The sequence below is a fragment of the Dysidea avara genome, chromosome 5, assembly GCF_963678975.1.
Source record: "Dysidea avara chromosome 5, odDysAvar1.4, whole genome shotgun sequence".
NCBI classification, from domain to species: Eukaryota; Metazoa; Porifera; class Demospongiae; order Dictyoceratida; family Dysideidae; genus Dysidea; species Dysidea avara.
The window spans coordinates 10,082,845-10,102,150 of NC_089276.1; the positions used below are offsets into that span (position 1 = coordinate 10,082,845).

General features: G+C 38.7%; 3 protein-coding genes across 6 annotated transcripts in view; 1 reads left to right on the top strand and 2 right to left on the bottom strand.

Moving 5' to 3' along the window:
• Positions 1-925: 925 nt before the first annotated feature.
• Positions 926-6,284, bottom strand: LOC136255426 (nicotinamide N-methyltransferase-like). The gene is made up of 2 exons (XM_066048185.1): positions 6,167-6,284; positions 926-2,006 (listed from the first exon to the last, which is right to left on the bottom strand). Exon 2 carries the CDS (start codon positions 2,003-2,005, stop codon positions 1,178-1,180), a length of 828 nt encoding a protein of 275 aa, XP_065904257.1. The 5' UTR covers position 2,006; positions 6,167-6,284; the 3' UTR covers positions 926-1,177.
• Positions 6,285-9,479: 3,195 nt separating this feature from the next.
• On the bottom strand, positions 9,480-10,799 carry LOC136255427 (spermatogenesis-associated protein 17-like). The gene has a single exon (XM_066048186.1). It carries the CDS (start codon positions 10,769-10,771, stop codon positions 9,602-9,604), a length of 1,170 nt encoding a protein of 389 aa, XP_065904258.1. The 5' UTR covers positions 10,772-10,799; the 3' UTR covers positions 9,480-9,601.
• A 25-nt stretch (positions 10,800-10,824) lies between these two features.
• LOC136255428 (midasin-like) overlaps positions 10,825-19,306 on the top strand; it is a 116,463-nt gene continuing 107,981 nt past the window's right edge. For all 4 annotated transcript variants that reach the window (XR_010700893.1, XM_066048188.1, XM_066048190.1 and 1 more), the window contains exons 1-5: positions 10,825-10,918; positions 11,216-11,285; positions 15,372-15,566; positions 15,792-15,863; positions 19,044-19,103. Coding sequence is in view for 3 of the 4 variants with exons in the window: in XM_066048188.1 (XP_065904260.1) it covers positions 11,247-11,285; positions 15,372-15,566; positions 15,792-15,863; positions 19,044-19,103 (366 nt within the window). In the remaining variant the exon portion in view is untranslated. The remainder of the gene's footprint in view (positions 10,919-11,215; positions 11,286-15,371; positions 15,567-15,791; positions 15,864-19,043; positions 19,104-19,306) is intronic.

The window sequence follows — 19,306 nt, forward strand, 5'->3', positions numbered from 1 at the left end:
CTTTAGTATACACACTATATGGCTGATTACACACTGAAGCCTGAGTGTCCATTCCAGTCACCCAAAAGTCAAACTTCCTGACCTCATAAAACACAGGTGGCTGTATTAGGCAGGTCACTATTTATATAAATGAGATTTCTACACTGCATAGACAGTTTCTGTGCACGAATGCTTGTGTTTTAGAGCTATACTACTATACTGGTGTTGGTAGTACATTACAAGTATCGGTACTGATATTACAAGATTTGTATCGGTAAATTATGAGGTGTATATATCACCAATATTTGATGTATTAGTACTGTATCTGTACATGTGCTATTGTAAGCATAGGCGGTGGAAAAAGGAGAACCATGGCCTCCCAACCACTTATATTGGACAGTACTTGTGAGATACTCTAATAGAGCAGTCTATCATGCTAATTAAATAGTCACCTTTTAAAATATTTGCAAAATCATCTAAAATCAGACTCTCTCAGAGATGCTAAAAATAAAATTTTTCCTGGGGACGCCCCGTAAATAACATTCACATCGCTTCAAATTCTATACTGTGTAACTTTCATTGTTGAAGTTGGCTGGACTACCCTACTCTTAGGCCTGCTCCACGGTGGGGAAACTGGTGTGTTTGGAGTGCATGAGTTTGAAACCCAGATTAGTCCACTTTTTTTTCTTCACTGGAGGTTTTTGGTACCATTTTTTTTGTAGTTTCCATTTTGTACAGTTGATTTGTACTGACAAAATCAGATCGGTTTCTTATCAAAACACTTTGTAAACAGTCATTGGTACAGTATTGGATTGTTCGAAAGCATATTCATTTAACCATATGTATAACAGTTGTATTTCAAAATAATGAATATCGGTTATATTTTTGAAGTTTCAGCTGTATCCATAATATCAGTTCATCAGAAAACTTATATTGGTACTAGATAATCAATATTGGATATGTAAAAATGTGGTATCAGTACAATCCTATTATATTTGTTGTATGCAACTATGTGTGCATACATTACATTGTCTTTGTTTCACAATAATGTTCACACTATTTTATGTTGCACACTAGTCAGTTACATTCATATGCATTTTAATATAACACAGGACACACAAAAGGAGACACACTCACATGCATATAACTGAGCGCAATACATGAATTGTTTGCATAGCAAGTTCTGTCTCAGGAAATACTAAACCCTGCTGTTATGTATTTCAGGCTCTTGTTGATTTTGTTCAGGCTTTTGGACTACAACAAAAGCATGCCCAGTTGTATCATTATATATATTCCTTCCTGACAATGCTTTGTCTTTACTCTCTACAGTACGCACCACGAAACCAGCTTTTTTAGCAGCATTTTCGATGTTCTCAAGACGAAGATATATGCATGGAAATTTGGCCTCCTTGATTAGGTACCAACTGCATCCAAGGCTGCAGAGCAACAGCAGAAAGCCTTTTGGATTTAGCATATCAAAAAGCACCTTCATGACATGTTCAAAATCAGTCATCGTTGGTAAGGTAGTCTCCAAAGAGAAATTTGCACATATAATGTCCACAGGTTTTGACATATTTGGAACTATCGGCTCATTTCTTACATCACAAGTAAGCGGATCCTTTAAAATTCTACGCAGCTGTGATTCACGTTTAGCAACAGCATCAAGACTAACCTGACCCTCTAAAGTGCTCACAACATGTCTGAAATAAGGTGACCAATTGTAGGCATCAGGGTCAGCATTCTTCCACATCAGAACTTCATTGCAACATGACTCCACATAATCCGTGTGGTATATCTCAGCCACGTATGGAGCTGCACTGATTAAGGCATAAATACAGGGACCTCCCCCAATCTCCAACAGAATTGTGTTAGTGTTGTCCCACTCTTTGTTAAAAGTCTGGTAGAACTTGTGGTAGCAAAGAATGTCCCAGGATGACATGATCTTAGTCTGGTCTTCTTCAAATAATGTGGTAGGGTATCGTTCGATCAGATACCTCCGAGCATCAAAACCTTTATAGAGCTCCATTCTGTTGGATGATCAAACAATAATATCGTTGACGTAATAACAATGAGGTAGCTATGGTTATTGCAGTGATGTGTGTACCAATGATTGATTAATTAATAGCCATGCAAGGTCTTAAGGTCGCTCAGTACAGTTTCTGTATGGCTACAACATGAAATTCACAAGGCCCAAAACACCACAAAGTAACAAAAATCTATGAACAGGAACACTATAGCTAGTACTCATGATCAGAGATGCATGTAGTGCGAGATCTAATTTTAGCCCTTGAGAGTGAACTATTCTTTTGCACTTGGCTCAATGCCTGTTAGATGCTGTATCTACCATTGTACAGGAGTTACTTGCCATATGCTAGCTAGTTCTATACACATTGCACAAAGATTTATATGGCTTTTAAAACAATTTACCATTATCAGGTGGAGTCGAGTATAACTAATTAACTTAATTTGTATTCATCCTTGCCATGCCTTTTATTTTGGCTTTGATTGATTGTAGTTACACGTGACTGAGGAATTGTTTATTGTATTGTATTTTTAACAGTTCATATATGATGTGGATGGATGGACTCAAAAAATAATAAAGCTTCCTCACAATGTAGCTTATTTACTACTGCTTGCCCAATCAAAATTTGAGTGATATGTGATAACATATAACGTATATAATAAAATGACATTCCCTAACATACGTGTATAGATAATGTTTAAGCAGTATACTATAATGTGTCATAATTAGATATTATGTTTTGTTTTATTATTACTGGGCAGGCAGCTCAGCTGATGTGCCCAGGAAAAAAATTACACAAAGATATGCATGCAGGTGTTAGCTGGCTACAATGGTTTGATTGATGAGTCTATAACAATGTTAGTAATTTATCAGTAAATAAGTTCAGATCATCATGCTTGATAATTATATTGCTGTATAGGTAAGTGATTCCATTCTTTAATTGTTTTTGAGTAGAAGCTCTGTTGATATATGCTACAGTGGACGAATATTATTGGAGTGTAAGTGGTGATATTGTCTGGTGTGTCTTAATTGTTTGGGGGAGATAATAGTGTGGGATTTCAAGTGCATAGTCACGGTCTAGGATTTTAAAATAATAATGTTTATAGTCTTGATATCGTACGTCTTTTTAAAAGTGTATCCCAACCTAAGTGTTTAAACATAGTTGTAACAGAGTTAGCTATATCGTCCATAAGGCCAGGCAAACTTGTCTACTTGTTTCTTATCCACAAAAATTTGGATTTCCATGCGGGCAGAGGTCATTTTCATTATTAAAGAAAATACTCCAAATCAAGCTGTCTGTTACTATAAAGGTTAGCTAAAGACTATTAAGAACTATAGTACTTAAGTTTTACCATTGTTTCTGAGGTGCAAGTGACATTTGCTGTGCTGTAAGCCAGCCTATTTCTTAGCATCAAAATATGTGCATGTGCATTTGAAATTATATATTATGTAAAGGCGGTGGGGTAAAACGGGATGTGGGCGGGGATGAGAAACAATTTTAATTGATCAAGTTTAATCAAGCACCCATCTTGCAGCTCTACATCATAGCTATATATCTTGTGAGCTGTGCATTCAGACCCAGGTGGTCGGTGAATTGTACGTACTAGCAGTTGAGCAATATCTAACTATGCCAGCTAGCCTACGGGTGTCTGGCAACCAACGATGAGTTTTGGTCAAGTCATACTGTTTTTTTGGCAGTGGATACTGAACTGAAAGTTGGTTCAATAAGCCCTACTGGCTATTGATCCGACTGTAAAACTTAGACAAAAAGGGGTCACTAAACAGAAAACAACATAAAAAATACCCCACAACACTCAGCTGGGACTCGAACCCTGGACTACTAGAGCTTTAGACAAGTGTGCTAGCCACTGTATTACCACTGCTATAGCTACCCACTTCCTCTTACTATCTTATAAATGTTACTCGAGTGGTAGTCTTAGTATATAGTAAGAACATAGAAGAAAGAAACCAAGCTGAACCTGACCCTAACCCTAATGCTAATATTACTCTTTGCGGCCCCTGAAGTCGAATGCTCGGGGAAACTATAGCTACTAGACGCGTTCCCTAAAGTAAAATGCTCGGGGCAACTACTCCTTTTTTTAATTTTAGCTATATACGTCTTCTGGATAGCAGATGCTGCATTCTTTCTCTTTGGGTAGCTGACATCTAAACTGCATTAGGGGACAAACCACAAGTATAGGCTAGGTATGTATGCATGTAGCTATAGTAGGGTCTGCAATCCGAAAAAATCACCTTTTACAAATCGATCCCCTACCATTGTGGGATGCTCATAGTAGCATACCATTGCTAGATCCACCATGAAACCAGAAGCATGATTGTTGTCTTCACAGAAATATAGATTTTTATATTTCACGAGATGTAAAATTTATTTTTAAAATTTCATGCTCCACACAATGACCAGATGAAACTTGCTACTTAAGCTATATAGCTAGATCTTATCTAGAGTTGTTGTAGTTACAAAGTGTATACAGCAATAAGCAAATGATTTGTTTGATTCCCAGCACAAGGCTGCTTTCTTTCAAAAATCACAAAACGAAGCACAATTCTCAAATTCAAGCTGCCCTACCAGCCAAGACAAGTAAAGCCAATTATTCTTTACAGTATCTTGATAAGGTTGGGTGCATGGTCTATCTATGCCGTTAACCTGGAAAGGATCTGAGACTTCTCACCATCTGGGTGACGAGTGTCAAAATTTTCGTGCTTCACTGATTTCACTGGATCCTCTCAATGATGCTGAAGTCCCTTCCAGCACTTCTGATGCCGCACCGATCATCTAATTTTGTTTAGAATGATGATAAAATATGGACCAAAATGTTTGGCAGTAGTAATTGTTGTTTCTGTGATTTCATATGATGTAGTATTCCAACAAGTTCGCCAGGAGCCCTATCTAGCTAGCTCGATTTGAAAATCAGTTTATTTTTGAATATTTTGTAACATGACGGTGCTGTAAGGTGATCTAGAAAGATTTGAAGCCACTGTGGAGCATGAGAGATGAGGTCAGTTTTGGCATGGTAATTATATTCTAATACTGTAGCCAGTGGAATGTTGGTCATTTTGTTGTGGAAAGTACCTAGATGGTGAGAAATCTCAGATCCTTTCCAGACTTACAGCATAGACAGATTATGCACCCAACCTTATCACAATACTGCAGAATATTTGACTTTTTTTGTCTTGGCTGGTGTAGGGTAGCTTGAATTTGAAAGTTTGTGTTTCATTTTGTAATTTTTAAAAGAAAGCAGTCCTGTGCCATGAATGTAGCAAATCATTTGCTTACTGCTGTGTGTATTTTTTAACTACAACAACTCTAGATAAGATCTGGCTTAGTGGCAAGTTTCATCTGGTCCTTTGTGTAGATCACAAAATTTAAAAAATAAACTTGATTTTGCATCTCGAGATACTGTTTTTGTGAAGACAACGCCGGATCGTGCATCCGGTTTCATGGTGGATCTAGCAATGGTATACTACAATAAACATCCCACATTGGTAGGGCATGTAGGGGATTGATTTGTAAAAGTTGATTTTTTCCCGCCTACCACCCCCAGCACAAAAGGCATGCGTGCTGGACGCAACTGATACAAAAATAATGGGGACAATTAAAAGTCCCTAGGGCCACCAGGGCCGCCCACAGGGGGGTGGGGGGGGGGGGGCAACTGGGGCATTTTGCCCCGGGCCCCAGCCTGAAAGGGGCCCCAGGAGGCCCCATGAAGGGCACCCTGAATACCTGTTTAAAAGATCGATATACTCTAATAGAGCAGTCAGCTCTAAATATTCTAATAGAGCAGTCACAGTATTCTTCAGAGGAGCAGTGTAGCAAGCTTACAGATAAGGAGATGTGGTTGGTGATGGGTAGTTATTATTGTCAGCAGGTTTGCGACCTTTTTTTTTTTTTTTTTTTGGTCTTCACCTTACAACTTGGGTGAAGTGCCCCACTTTAACTCTTTGCCCTGGGCCCCTTACAAGGCCCAGTTCCGGGGAAGCATCAGATGATCTGTAAGAGATGGAACGGCTCCCCCGGATGCACATAGTTGCATGATTTCTCGGTTTGCGGACCCGAGCTATATAGTCAGCGGTTTTAAAATTATCTAGTTGACCAGTTTTAGCTAGAATGTATGTGATATGTATACTTGCATACAAGCAACTCACCTTGTCCAGTTTCAGCCAAGACAGATATTTCTGCTGCATGCAATGACTGAACTGGTATAGCTAGTGGGATCCGAGATAGTGAACAAACTTCTCAGTTAACCAGGACTGCAACTTAAGCACTCTTATAGTCTAGTTATAGCTGCAAGACACTGAGCTAGCTATATATGCTGCCACCAAAGTTCCTGTAACTAGCTAGCTATCCGTCAAAACTAATCGCGATTCTATTTTTTTCTTTTGTGTCAGTGCCGTAGTAATCACGTGACATCACAAAGATTAATGAAAAGTTGAGAAAGCGATCCAAAGTCCAGCAAGTGAACTCCTGACTCGTCTCGAACGTCATAAGGTTAGTAGCTAGTAACGCAAGAGAACTTTATAGTATTCGAGATTATTTAGCATGACGTGCTGTGTAAGTGAAGTCAGGCGGGGATGATCATATACTGATAAATTGTATATAGCTATACGGCGACACATTATGTGCGACAAGGCATATATAATTATAAATGATGCAAGGTTGTAAGTTTACGTTAGTCCGGCTTTGCATTGTAAGCGTTTCAACAAATTCATGCAACTCAGTGCTGTAATTGATCGCCACTGATTCAATTCCTTGTAGCTAATGCAATTAATTTGTAGCTAGTACTAATTGGTGGTTTGGGCAAGGAGGCTACTATTTTCTACAACCGTTTGGCAGATCTTTTATCACAGAAGCACAATACGTCTTACAACCAGACACTCTCCTGGATGCGCTGTACTTTATCATTTTCCCCATTACGTTCCGCTCAGTGTACTGGCCATTCGTGGGAGCAGAAAGCTACAGTCAACCGAGCTCCCCGCAGTCTCCTCTGAGCTGCGCTTAGTGGAGAGCCGTATTCTTACTGATTAGAACAATTGTTTTTTTTTTGTTTGTTTGTTTTTGCATAGATAATAGACACCCCTACCGGTGTCTATTATCTATGGTTTTTGTTTTATGTGTTGTTAAAGCGTGATATATGAATTATGGCTAAGTTCCGGCTTTGCATTGTAAGCGCGTTTCAGCAAATTCATGCAACTCAGTAGTGCCGTAATTGGTCGCATTCAATTCCTTGTAATGCAATTAATTTATAGTTAGTATTAACAAGAGTCCCCTCTCTTATTATGGACTCTTGGTATTAATTAGCTAAGTAATTGCCTGCAAAATAAGCTTCAAAAATATTATTGTTATTTCATTGAGAGTATAGACGAATAGGTATATTGAAATAGCATAGATACTAATAGTATCTATGGGAATAGCTACGTACTTGTTAGTACTATTGCTTGTCTGTCAATATGCAGTCTAATGGATATAGTGGTTTGATATTCATGCACTTGTATGGTCAACCTAGCTAAAGCCAGCTAATTTTTGAAGTGGGCAGCAATGTCATTAAAGCCCCACTCACAGCACACAATATGGCTTGACTATTTTCTAAAGCTACCACATGTGTAGTTCTCACCAATCAACGACCCTTTCTCAACAATCAGAAGGCACCCAAAATCTGGGGGTTTTGCCAGAACAAAATTGCTATACTGTGTTAACACCAGACCCTTTTCCTTCCCTACCCAATACAAAAGAAAAAGTGGTTTGGCTGCGTGAGACTAGTGTTACGCTGCATTGAGAATGTTGTTTTAATTTGGTACTAAAGAAGGCCACTCTGCAAACCGAGAACTTGACAATATAATTGTATGACTGCATGGCCAGCTGTATAGTGCATGCATATTTTTTCTGTGAGCAGTATGGATAACACAGTAATTTCCTTGGCTGTTGCAAGCCATCCAGCCACAAAAGGGGAAATTATCATAGCTGGGCACATTACGAAGAATACTATATGTGTGCATGAGCTGATATATATTACGTACATTAATTTGTAAGTGCTCTTTTCTCTTGATATTCTGAAGTAGTGAGACAGTGGAAGGAAAGTTAGAAAAATTTTGAGAGAACAATAGATAGTTCTACCCCTCATTGCATATGCATGTTACTGTTCATACTTAAGTAACTATTACAACCATTTACTTTGACTAATTGAATTTTTACAGCAATTCCAACATGGATGTTATGGAACAGTGCTACAACGATTCCCGGTCATATCTAATCAGTCGATATCCTACTACAATCTTTGAAGTAGATCAAACAAGTGTTATGACACCATGGAATGTACTCTGCTATCACAAATTTTACCAGCAGTTCCATACAGAGTGGAATTCCTCTACTGCCATTCTCCTGGATATTGGGGGAGGCCCCTGTATTTATCCCCATATCAGTGCTGCCCCATATGTGGCTGAGATATACCACACAGATTATGTTAAATCTTGTCGTGACGAAGTTTTGATGTGGAAGAACAATGATCCAAATGCTTATGACTGGTCTGCCTACTTCAAGCAGGTTGTGAATACCCTAGAAGGCCAGAGTGATCCAAAAGTGGTGGACGAACGCAAGGAGAGGCTGCGTAACGTTTTGAAAGATGTCCTCCCGTGTGATGTCAAAGCTGATATCATAGTTCCAGCCATTTCAGTTAATGTGAATATTATTACTTGTAATTTTTGTTTGGAATGCACTGTTGGCTCGCTTGAAAATTTTGTAGTTGCTTTAGGAAAGATTCATGACATGCTTCTGCCACAGGGCTTCCTAGTGATGTGTCTTAGTTTAGGGTGTTCTTGGTACATGCTTAATGAGACCAAGTACTTGACTGGGTTTGCTCTGTCTGTTGAAAGTTCCAAGGCATCATTAGAAAAGGCAGGCTTTGTTGTACGTTTCATTGAATGCAAAGAGAAGCCAGTTGCAGGAAGGAATATCAACAATGATACAACAGGCCAAGCTTTTGTAGTGGCACAAAGGTCTTAACTTTGAACATTTATAGTGTGTGTTAGCAAAGGACTATTTGTGAATATGTGTGTGACTTTTTATGTCCTTATTTATTACAACACTTTAGTAGGATACACATACTGCTATGATGGTCAACAAAAGTGATTTTGAACATTTAGCACATACATGCAAGTGTTTAGCAGAAGTACACCAGGAGTATAGTTGTACTGGCTAAATATTTGCTATACAACTTTGTGGCAAAGTTATGTAATGGACTGGACTTATTATACAGGTAGCTAACCTGATTTGACAATTACTATGTTGTAGCTGGGTGCTATCAAATTTTCAAGGTAACAGTTAACCTGACATCTGAATCATAAACTTTGACGTCAACAACCTATCAAATAGGTCTGTAGTTCTAAGCTGTGTTTTCAGAGTACAAAAAGCATGCACCACACCGTTGTAGTGAAACGTATGCAAACACAGGACAATCAAATAGAATTCTTTTCGTGAATTCATGCTGCATATTTTTATACACGTATTGTCACCGACATATACCACTGCATTAATGTGTACACAACATTAACATGTCGCCTGCACTATATAGTAATATCAAACCTTCATCAGTAGGTGGAATTTAGTTTTTCAAAGATTGGAATAGATGGTATATTGGTATTGAAATCCACTTTAGAAATGTTCTTGAAGGCATCAGTTTCTCTAAAATGTCTGCTCCCATATGCTGGCCTATTAAAAGGTAATGAAGAATTGACGCCTGGCTGGCTTGAATAGAATTGCTTTGAAAATGGTAAAAACTTGTTATCGTGAATTCTTTGTCTCCATTCTTTTGCCTTGATCTCGGCCCTGGCAATTTCAACAGATTCATATGAAGTAGTAACACGGAGAGTTGGCTGTAAAGGCTTAAACTTTTGTCGTATAACTTCCTCTGGTTTCTTAAAAGGACCTTGTACTTTTGTTGGTATTGGCGGGAGTATATTGTATGATGACTGACCATTACTTGTCCCATTTGCAGTAGCAGCTAATACCAATGCTGGTGATATACAGCTCTCGCCTAATGCTATCAGTCTTTGTGGATCTTTGGTGCTCACACTGGTGGCACTGGAATAGATTTCTCCATCGTGTAGACATTGGATAGCGTTAATCTTTTTATGATGCTGTTTTCTTTTCAGGGCTTGAACATCAATTCTTAAACGACCCATTGCAGTCTCCAGTGGATGAGGGGAAGCTGTATGTAGTGGCTTAAATACTCCGGCCATTGATTCTGTGCTCATCATGTAATGCTTCTGACAAGCTTCTCTTTCAAAATTAAGTTTTGCAAGTTTTTGCATCCTAGCCTTTTCCTCTTCTCTAGTTTGTTCTTCATATGTTTTAAGCTGTCCCAAGATAGCCTCATTTTTAAGAGCCAATCCTTCCAGGTATGCCTTTAGTGCGTAGTAATTGTGAACGTATTTCCTTACATAGTGTCCCCTCCAGAATCTCTGAATGCAAGCTGCATTTTTGTGATAAAAATCCACTCGCATTTTCCCCAAACATTCTTTAACTGTTACTCTGTACACTTTTCTTGCCAAATATCCTCTGAAGTTCTTCTGAATGGTTACAGCCGCATTGTTCAGTATTCTGTAATACGCTCTGACACGCAAGCCTCTGAACCAAGCCTGGATTTTTACTGCCGAGTCATATTCTAACTTTCTTCTTTCTGCCGCCTCTCTACAAACTTCAAACACTGTGTCAACAATTTTCTGCCGCTTGGTCCAGTTTCTGACAAACTCCGCCATTGTTTGGTCTCCAAGGGAACGAAATAATTTAAATTTACGGAGGTGTGCAGTACCGTTAAGTGAGTTTCCACGTGGCTACTTGACTCTAATACATTCGTACAGGAGTTTCTTCAGTTCTTGTATTTTCTGGTGCCCCGTGAGCTTTAGGTAGGTTCTAAACGTTTGATTTGGTGAGATGTGTATTCGTAATATTTGATGTATCGTTTTTTCAGGTTGTTACAGGTTGTTAATCTCCTTAGGCAAGTGTTAAAGTAAAACCCTTCGCAAAATCTAGTAATTAAAAGCCTAGGTCGATCGTGGGGCCTAGGTAATGCTTAGGGTGCTAAAAGTTTCATTCCCTAAGGCATTTTGTAGATGAACAGTCCGTTTCATCTTGCCAATGAATTTTAACACTACAGAACTACTGCTGTTTTTGCATTACAGCCCGTGGTGTGTGTCTTTTAGCTGATTATGCTGCTATGATGACTATATAAAGATGACAGCATCCTGTATTACCCTGCCGTCTGGTTACAAGGTACTGATATTTCTTATATTTGAAGCACGTTGCTGTATTTTTTAGGAAATATTTTTGTTAAGATAGTATTTGGTGGTACAGGATTCACATATCACTTTTTGATGTGGGCTTTCAAATTCATGAGTTTTTTTTGTAGTATACCTGACAGCTGACATGCAAAACCCTGTATCTAGGTAATGAGAATTATGTTGATCATATACTTGCATTTTTTGATATATATATATAGTGGAACCCCTTTATGCCATTGGGGGGATTCCTTTGCAAAGAAGCAGAGGAGGTTGGTCCCCTATGACGTACCACTACATATGATTACCCAATAAAACATGGCACCTGAAACATGCGTTGTTCTTATGAAGTCATTTGTCACAATCACGAGAAGTATGCATAATGTAGTGTTTTGGTTATAAAAACCACACAAAGTGTTGGGCAGCTGAAAGAAGGACTCTGGAAACCATAATATATCGATATCATTCCTCGTATTAGAATACTTTATATCGATACTGAGGTGTCGGGGTTGAATGGGTTGAACTTTTGTTTGAGATCACGAGATGTTTGATGATGTGTGACCAACCTAGGTGTCCTTATAGTTGAGGGGGTGTACAAGTTTCTAATATCTGTTGATTTGGGACCTAGATGGATGTCCTTTATAAAGAGGTTGTCCAGTATTCAGGGGTGTTAAAAAGGGTTCCACTGTAAATGTTAATGTTTAATCAGGTGTTGGAGGATTGCATGACTCTGCAAGCTTTTTTTTTTTTGAAGACTTTGTAGTGGTGTTCCAATTGATTGTATACAATGGACAAGTTAAGGACACAATAGAAAATACCTCCATAAAGATTTTAAAATTTTTGGTCCCAACAGATCTGACTCTCAGACTAACATTTCTATCTGTGAAAGAAAAAAAAACCTCTGTTTTTTTACAGCAAACATAGGCTTAAAATTCCAAAATATCCTTTATATGTTCCCCCTTGTAAATTCTTCCTCCCCCTTGTAATTTTCTTCCCTCTTGACAAAATCAGTAAACAGTGCCTGCCCAGTAATTATACAACCAAGTACTAAAGATAATAAGAAATGCGGTTAAAATTATGTAATAATAAATAAATAATGAATAAATAAATAATTAATAAATAATGTTTGGGAAAACTGCAAGGCCTAAGGCTTCGCATTCACCGGGAAGAATCTATGTTGAACGAAGAGACAATCGTATAATGGGTGGGTGTTTTCATGGAGGTGATAGAAACGGTATGAAAATTCTATTTAACGTCGATCAAAACAGCTAGCATATGACGCCCACTAAATCAACCAGGCAGATTCAAACAGTAATGTAGATGAACAAACTACTGATTACTTGTTTTTGAAAGTGTTGCCAGTGGACAAGACTGATTAAGCCAGGCATCACACCCATACCAGATGGCAAGGAGAAGATTAGCAACCACTGTGACCTAAAATTAAAATACATACACCAATGCGACAAACCCCTGGTGAGGCTACACACAACAAGGTGGTTGAAAGTACGATCAACGTGTGATCCCAAATCAAGCCAATATGTAACAATAGTGACAGATATAACACAATAGCACTATCGTAATTAGAGGCCACCAGTGTATAGCTCTCTCCTGTATGTTTTGTATACATATATACTGTGTACACATCACTGTGCCATTGCCACACCACTGATGTACCTGCACTTAGCAACATTACTCTAGTATTATATGTAGCAATACATTATTGGCAATGGAAATTATTCAGCTACAGCTGTATGGTGAAGGATGATGCATACAAAACGTAAACCCTCAACTTTTTTTACATTGTAAGTGTGAGAAGCCTCTGAAGATGACTCAATCAAGAAATGAGGCTATGCACGACAAGGTGGTGAAGGCCAGCACAGTCAGCATATAAATAGCAAAAAGTTGAGGGTTTACGTTTTGTATGCATCATCCTTCACCACACAGCTGTAGCTGAATAATTTCCATTGCCAATAATGTATTGCTACATACAATGCTACAGTAATGTTGCTAAGTGCAGGTACATCAGTGGTGTGGCAATGGCACAGTGATGTGTACACAGTGTATATGTATACAAAACATACAGGAGAGAGCTATACACTGGTGGCCTCTAATTACGGTAGTGCTATTGTGTTATATCTGTCACTATTGTTACATATTGGCTTGATTTGGGATCACATGTTGATCGTACTTTCAACCACCTTGTCGTGTGTAGCCTCACCAGGGGTTTGTCGCATTGGTGTATGTACTTGGTTGTATGTGATCCGGTCCTAACAATAATAATAATAATAGTAAATAGAGAGGCTCAATTTGTCAGGTGCTTTACTACACCACTGAATTTAACGAAAGAAAAGTTTAAAGTTAGCAACTACATAGCTGTAGCAGACTAAAAACATTGCATTTATGAGTCACATGACCTGTGTAATAAATTTATTAGAAATAAAATGAAATCTGTCCACCAACATTGGTTTTTTGTATTTTGAATAGAGGTTGATGAGAAACTTAATTATTAGTTTTTCATCCCCACCTGCATTGCTATTTCTCTTACGGCATCAAGTCATAGTGCTGCCATCGCTGAAGAATGCAATTGTTTTGCTAAACTACTTCTGTTCTAATCCAATTTTGTTTTCACTGCAGTACGACTCAAATGTTTCACTTAAATACTTTGCAGTGTTACAACCGGCAATCTTCTCTTTACCAATGTCACCAATATTTTATTATTATTATTATTATTATTACTAGGACCGCGTCACATACAACCAAGTACATACACCAACGTGAAGCTATTAGGTGGTGAATGCATTATCCCCAAATCAACTCAATATGTCACAGTAGTGACAGATATAACACAATAGTGGCATCGTAACTAATGGCCACCAGTAGCTATGTGCCAGTACATCATTGGTGTGGTATAAATGGCACAGTGATGTGTACAAAGTATATGTATACAAAACATACAGGAGAGAACTATACATTATTGCAGTATTGTATGCAGCAATACATTATAGGCAACATCACCATGCAGATAAAAATTATTAGCCAATATACAGCAATGCATATCAACATCAACTAGAGCTAAGTAAGGTTCATCAGTGATGTAGCAATGGCACAGTGATGGGTGACACACTATAGTTATGCATACACAACTTGCAGGAGATAGCTACACAATGCTGTAGGCGTATGCAAGCCAGATGAACCAGATAAAGGAAGACAGCCAAGCAACTAGAGCCTAGTAGCTACGCCAGGTGAAGGCAAAAAAGATTAAGCACGTATTGAATTGCCTGACACCAACACAAAGAAAGTTCGCCATGCCAGCTGCACAAGACAAAATTGTTCACTTGTATTTTATATGTAACTGTAAGCTTATTGTAAAGAGCTTTAGTGGCATATGTCAGTTTAATGTTTTCTTGTATTGTTTATTTACGTGAATGAATCCACTGGCAGCTGGCATGGAGACTTGAGATGTTACAAACATAAAAACTTACTTGTAATCTTCTTGTTTACCAAGTGGCTTCTGGCTCTCCTGCACGGGCATCACTAATCTTCTTCGCGCAATATGTAAGTAATTAAGCAAGGGTGTGGTACTGGGCGTTATATAGAATTACACGTATGGTCAAGTCATCAGCACAAACAGGAGCGACGATTATACGTTTGTGCCTTCATTCATAGGCGAATCTATCCCCGGTTAGTTCATGTCTCTAGGCCTCGTAGTTTTCTCAAACATTAATTATTAATTATTTATTTATTTATTTATTTATGACGTAATTTTAACCGCGTTTCGTATTATTCTTAGTACTTGGTTATATAATTAGTACTTTATTTGTGATGTGTGCATTTGTACTGTTTCATTCTGTCAATCATATCACTAAAGCCAACACATTGATTACAGTGGAATTCCCTCTCAGGACCATGCTGTAGCGTCCTTATTATGGAGTTGTTCAGATCTGAGGGTTTAAGGTAATACAAATGGACCATGGACTAGTTTCCTGATTATCAATGAGCCCACATTTCAGAGTGTCCTTTTTTCTGGGTGGAGGAGGAAGCCACTGTAATTTTTGTAATCATGTTGGTCATTTTCACTCAGGTGGCACTGGTTCCAAGCTTGTTAGGTGCTGTAGACAGGCTGAGGAAAGCTGTAAAGGTTGATGGTGTTGTGTTGGTGGAGGGAGAGGCAGGGTGTGGTAAGAGCACTGTGATCCACACTATGGCTGCATTACAAGAGGATGACAATAAACCTTGTGTTGTGACATTGTATTTGGGGGAGCACACTGATGCTAAGGTGTGTGCGTGCGTGTGTGTGTGTGTGTGTGTGTGTGTGTGTGTGTGTGAGTGAGTGAGTGTGTGTGTGTGTGAGTGTGTGTGTGGGCTTGTGTGTGAGTGTGTGTGTGGGCGCATGCGCACGCTCGCATTTTCGTAGTGTATATCATATACTGTGCATCGCACACTGTAATGAGCACACATGTGTACAAATTATTGATAACTCTAGTACATTTCTTGCTTACAGATGTTGGTTGGTACTTACCAATGTACTGGTGTACCGGGAGAGTTTGAGTGGAGACCAGGAGTCCTTACTAGGGTGAGTAAATAGGTGAATATATTGTTCTTTCTGTAAGCTGTTATAATGAAAAAAATGTAGTTACTTCACGACATTATTCTGGCCCCACACAGTGGACATCTCTCCATGACTTGGTTCATTTTTTGCTGCAATAAAGGTGTTTCTTTTTCAAGCCAGACCTGTTGGTACCAAAATTTTTTCCTTATAATGGATGTTTGTCAAGGAGATTTTACACATGTAGTACACCAATAATAGAACCCACCCTAACCAATATTATTATAGTGGTACATATTTGGTTGTATTGCACATAAACCAATATCCTTTATGTGTGTATTGTGTTGTGTAAACTAATAGTGAAACAATTCATTTAGCCACAATGTGCACACCAAAGCAATTGTGATATATACAATAAATATTGTGATAGACAATCACAGGAAATGTTTCAAGTGATTGTCTTACTGTGTGTTGGTCACCACAAAGGTCAGTTTTGATATGTAAGTACATTATTATACACTAATGGGTTTATAATGGTTCTGGGTTTATGGATGCTGAAAATATTCTAAAAGCAATACCAGTAGACACCTTGATTGATTTTCAGGGCTGTTTTGTTGTTTATAACTTTCTATCTCACAAGGGACCTGCAGGAAAACAGCATGATTTTTAAACTTTGTGGAGTATAGTAAAAAATCCCAGTCCAGGTGGTGACTTGATTCCTTGCTGTCTGGCCAGTGGTTAAGGAGGAGCAATGTATCCTGGGATAGTTGTCCATAGTCCCACTATATTTAGTCTCCTGAAGTCATGGCCTCTCTCTAACAGGGACACTTTAACCCTTTATTATCGAATGGCTAATATATTGCCATAACGAGTGCCCTTTATAAACGGAGCCATAACTCCTTTTTCCTAGGGGCTACGAAGCTGAAATTGCTACCAAACTGCTCAGAAGGACCGGGCGTTTTTAATGAAGTTTACCGTTCGGCGATAGGAAGAAGCATGGGCAAGTTATGGCACTTGGCAATATAAAATAGCGTATACAAAACAATAATACCTGTTTAAAACTCCATGTTCGCCTTCTCCCTGCTACTAGGAGGCTTTAGTTGGAGTTACTCCATTCCCCACGTGATAAGGATTCTAAAAATAAATAGTGTGATGTCATCGCGTTGATTAGTAAGATGGCGGCGCCCATCTTTCAATGCCATGGCGATACGGAGAAGATACGCTTTCTTCGCTTCATAGCGCGTGAGTTGTGTGTGTGATCTGTAAGTATTCTAGCTGTGTTGGTAGAAGAGAGAGTTGGCTATCAAACGGTATATAGCTTGATGGGTTAATTAATGGGTGGGGTCCACTCGTATCGCCCACATTTCACACAAGCCATAAAAGTTTTCACACTTGCGGTTTTATAAAAAAAACTTCGGTAATAAAGGGTTAAAAATGTCCAGAATAGGGTGCATGTTGTACACCCATGAATCAGTCCGTAGTAGTAGCAGGAAATACCTACATTTACCCTCAAGAATTGATTCCTACATGCAATCATTCTTCCCTAGAGCAATTAGACTATGGAATCACCTACCTGATCACCTCGTGGAAACTGATAATGTCGTTACTTTTAAATCTTTACTATTATAGTTACGTGTAATTTATTAAGTTTATTAACGTTTAGTTTGTTAACTAATCAGGCACATTATACTCGTGATTGAGGTTTGTACATTATACAATAATAATAATAATAATAATAATAATAATAATCAGGATGCAGCTCTAATGTAGGCACTAGCTGTAAAATGTCCATACAAGTATGTTTCTTTAAACACAAGCACATGATGTGTTATTTTGCTGCTAATCTGACTAGTGTACTGTAGTTGTGTTTTATTGGTAGTGATGAGTGTTCCTTTCAGCCTCTGGGACCTGATAACCTTTGGTTTGTTCTTAGTCATTGTGTCATGTTTAGTATTACCTAACTCTTGGTATTACAGTGGTAGAGAAATGATTCAAATGACTTAAACTTGCCGCTAGTTGACAAAACTGCTGGGATTTAAATTTTCAGTAAAAAAAGAAAAAAACTCTTTACCACGATGTACTGTCATGTTGTGAGCAGTGGCGTAGCCAAACCCCGGGCAAGCCAGGGCATTGTTCTGGCGTCAGACTACTTTGCCCCACCATCAGCCACCCAGAGCAATTAGACGTGGGCTAGCTGCTACTCCATTAGATAGCATAACTTACATAATGCTAACTGTGTTTTTTTGCCAATGTTTTTTGTCGATGGACAGGGATGGGGTTATCCAAGGGATTTTTCTTATGAGTAACTCAATTGTGTACAAAGGAGGCATTAAACAGAAGCGAGATCGTGTGATTGCAAAAACCGCGCAGCATTGTGACAAGGAGTGAAGGACAAGGATTGGCATTAACTCTTCCAGTATACAGTGGGATGGACAATTAATATTTGGATTAATTTGTGTAGCTATCAGTGTGGTCAAAACTTGGGTAAGAGAATAGAGGCAAGGTAGCTAGCCTTGATATTTGTGGCACTAACCTAGCCCCGCCTGCCATAGATACTGCTTAGTGATAGTTCAAATGGTATGGAGTCAGCTTTTTTGTTCTAGGCTGACAACTCTAGTGGCACTGGCAGGGTATAGTCATCACATGATACAACACTAAAAGCATCTTGTGCTTTAATTCAGGTTTCTTCCTAGTCTGGCGTTAAGACACAGAGATGTATGTAAGGAATAAGAAGGCCAATAGCTAGCCAGCGTTCACTTGAGTAAGGTTACAGTACATTAGTCATCTTGCATACAGTAGTGTAGGTATAGTGTTTGTAGTGATGTATACACATTTTAAAAAATGCTGTACTGATGTCCATATGAAGATGGGAGTGTGTGTGTGTGTGTGTGTGTGTGTGTCTGTGTGTCTGTGTGTCTGTGTGTGTGTGTGTCTGTGTGTGTCTGTGTGTGTGTGTGTCTGTGTGTGTGTGTGTCTGTGTGTGTGTGTGTGTCTGTGTCTGTGTCTGTGTGTGTGTGTCTGTGTGTGTGTGTTGTAGGGTGTATGGTTGAATGGCTTTCCTGCCCAGTGCCCAGGCATGGTGAAAGTCTGGTTATGCCATTGGTTGTGAGTAACTCTGCTAATTATCAGTAAATCAGTCCAATTCATGTATGCTGTTTTGTGGAATATGGTAGAGTATATTGTGGACATTGTAATATTTGTCGATAGGCTGTACTTGAAGGCTGGTGGTTGGTGTTGGAGGATCTTGACCAAGCGACAGCTGATGTGGTGAGTAATATGTACACATGTTTGTAAATGGATACTGTATGTAGTACTTGTACTAACGTATTCAGTACATCTGGTGATACTAACACCCTTTTCATATGGCCATCCAAAAGTTGGTTCAACCCAGTTTCTGTTCACAAGCAATCATTACATGATGGTATTCGTTGAGTGATAACTGTCTTCTAAGCACTTTATGTATTCATCAA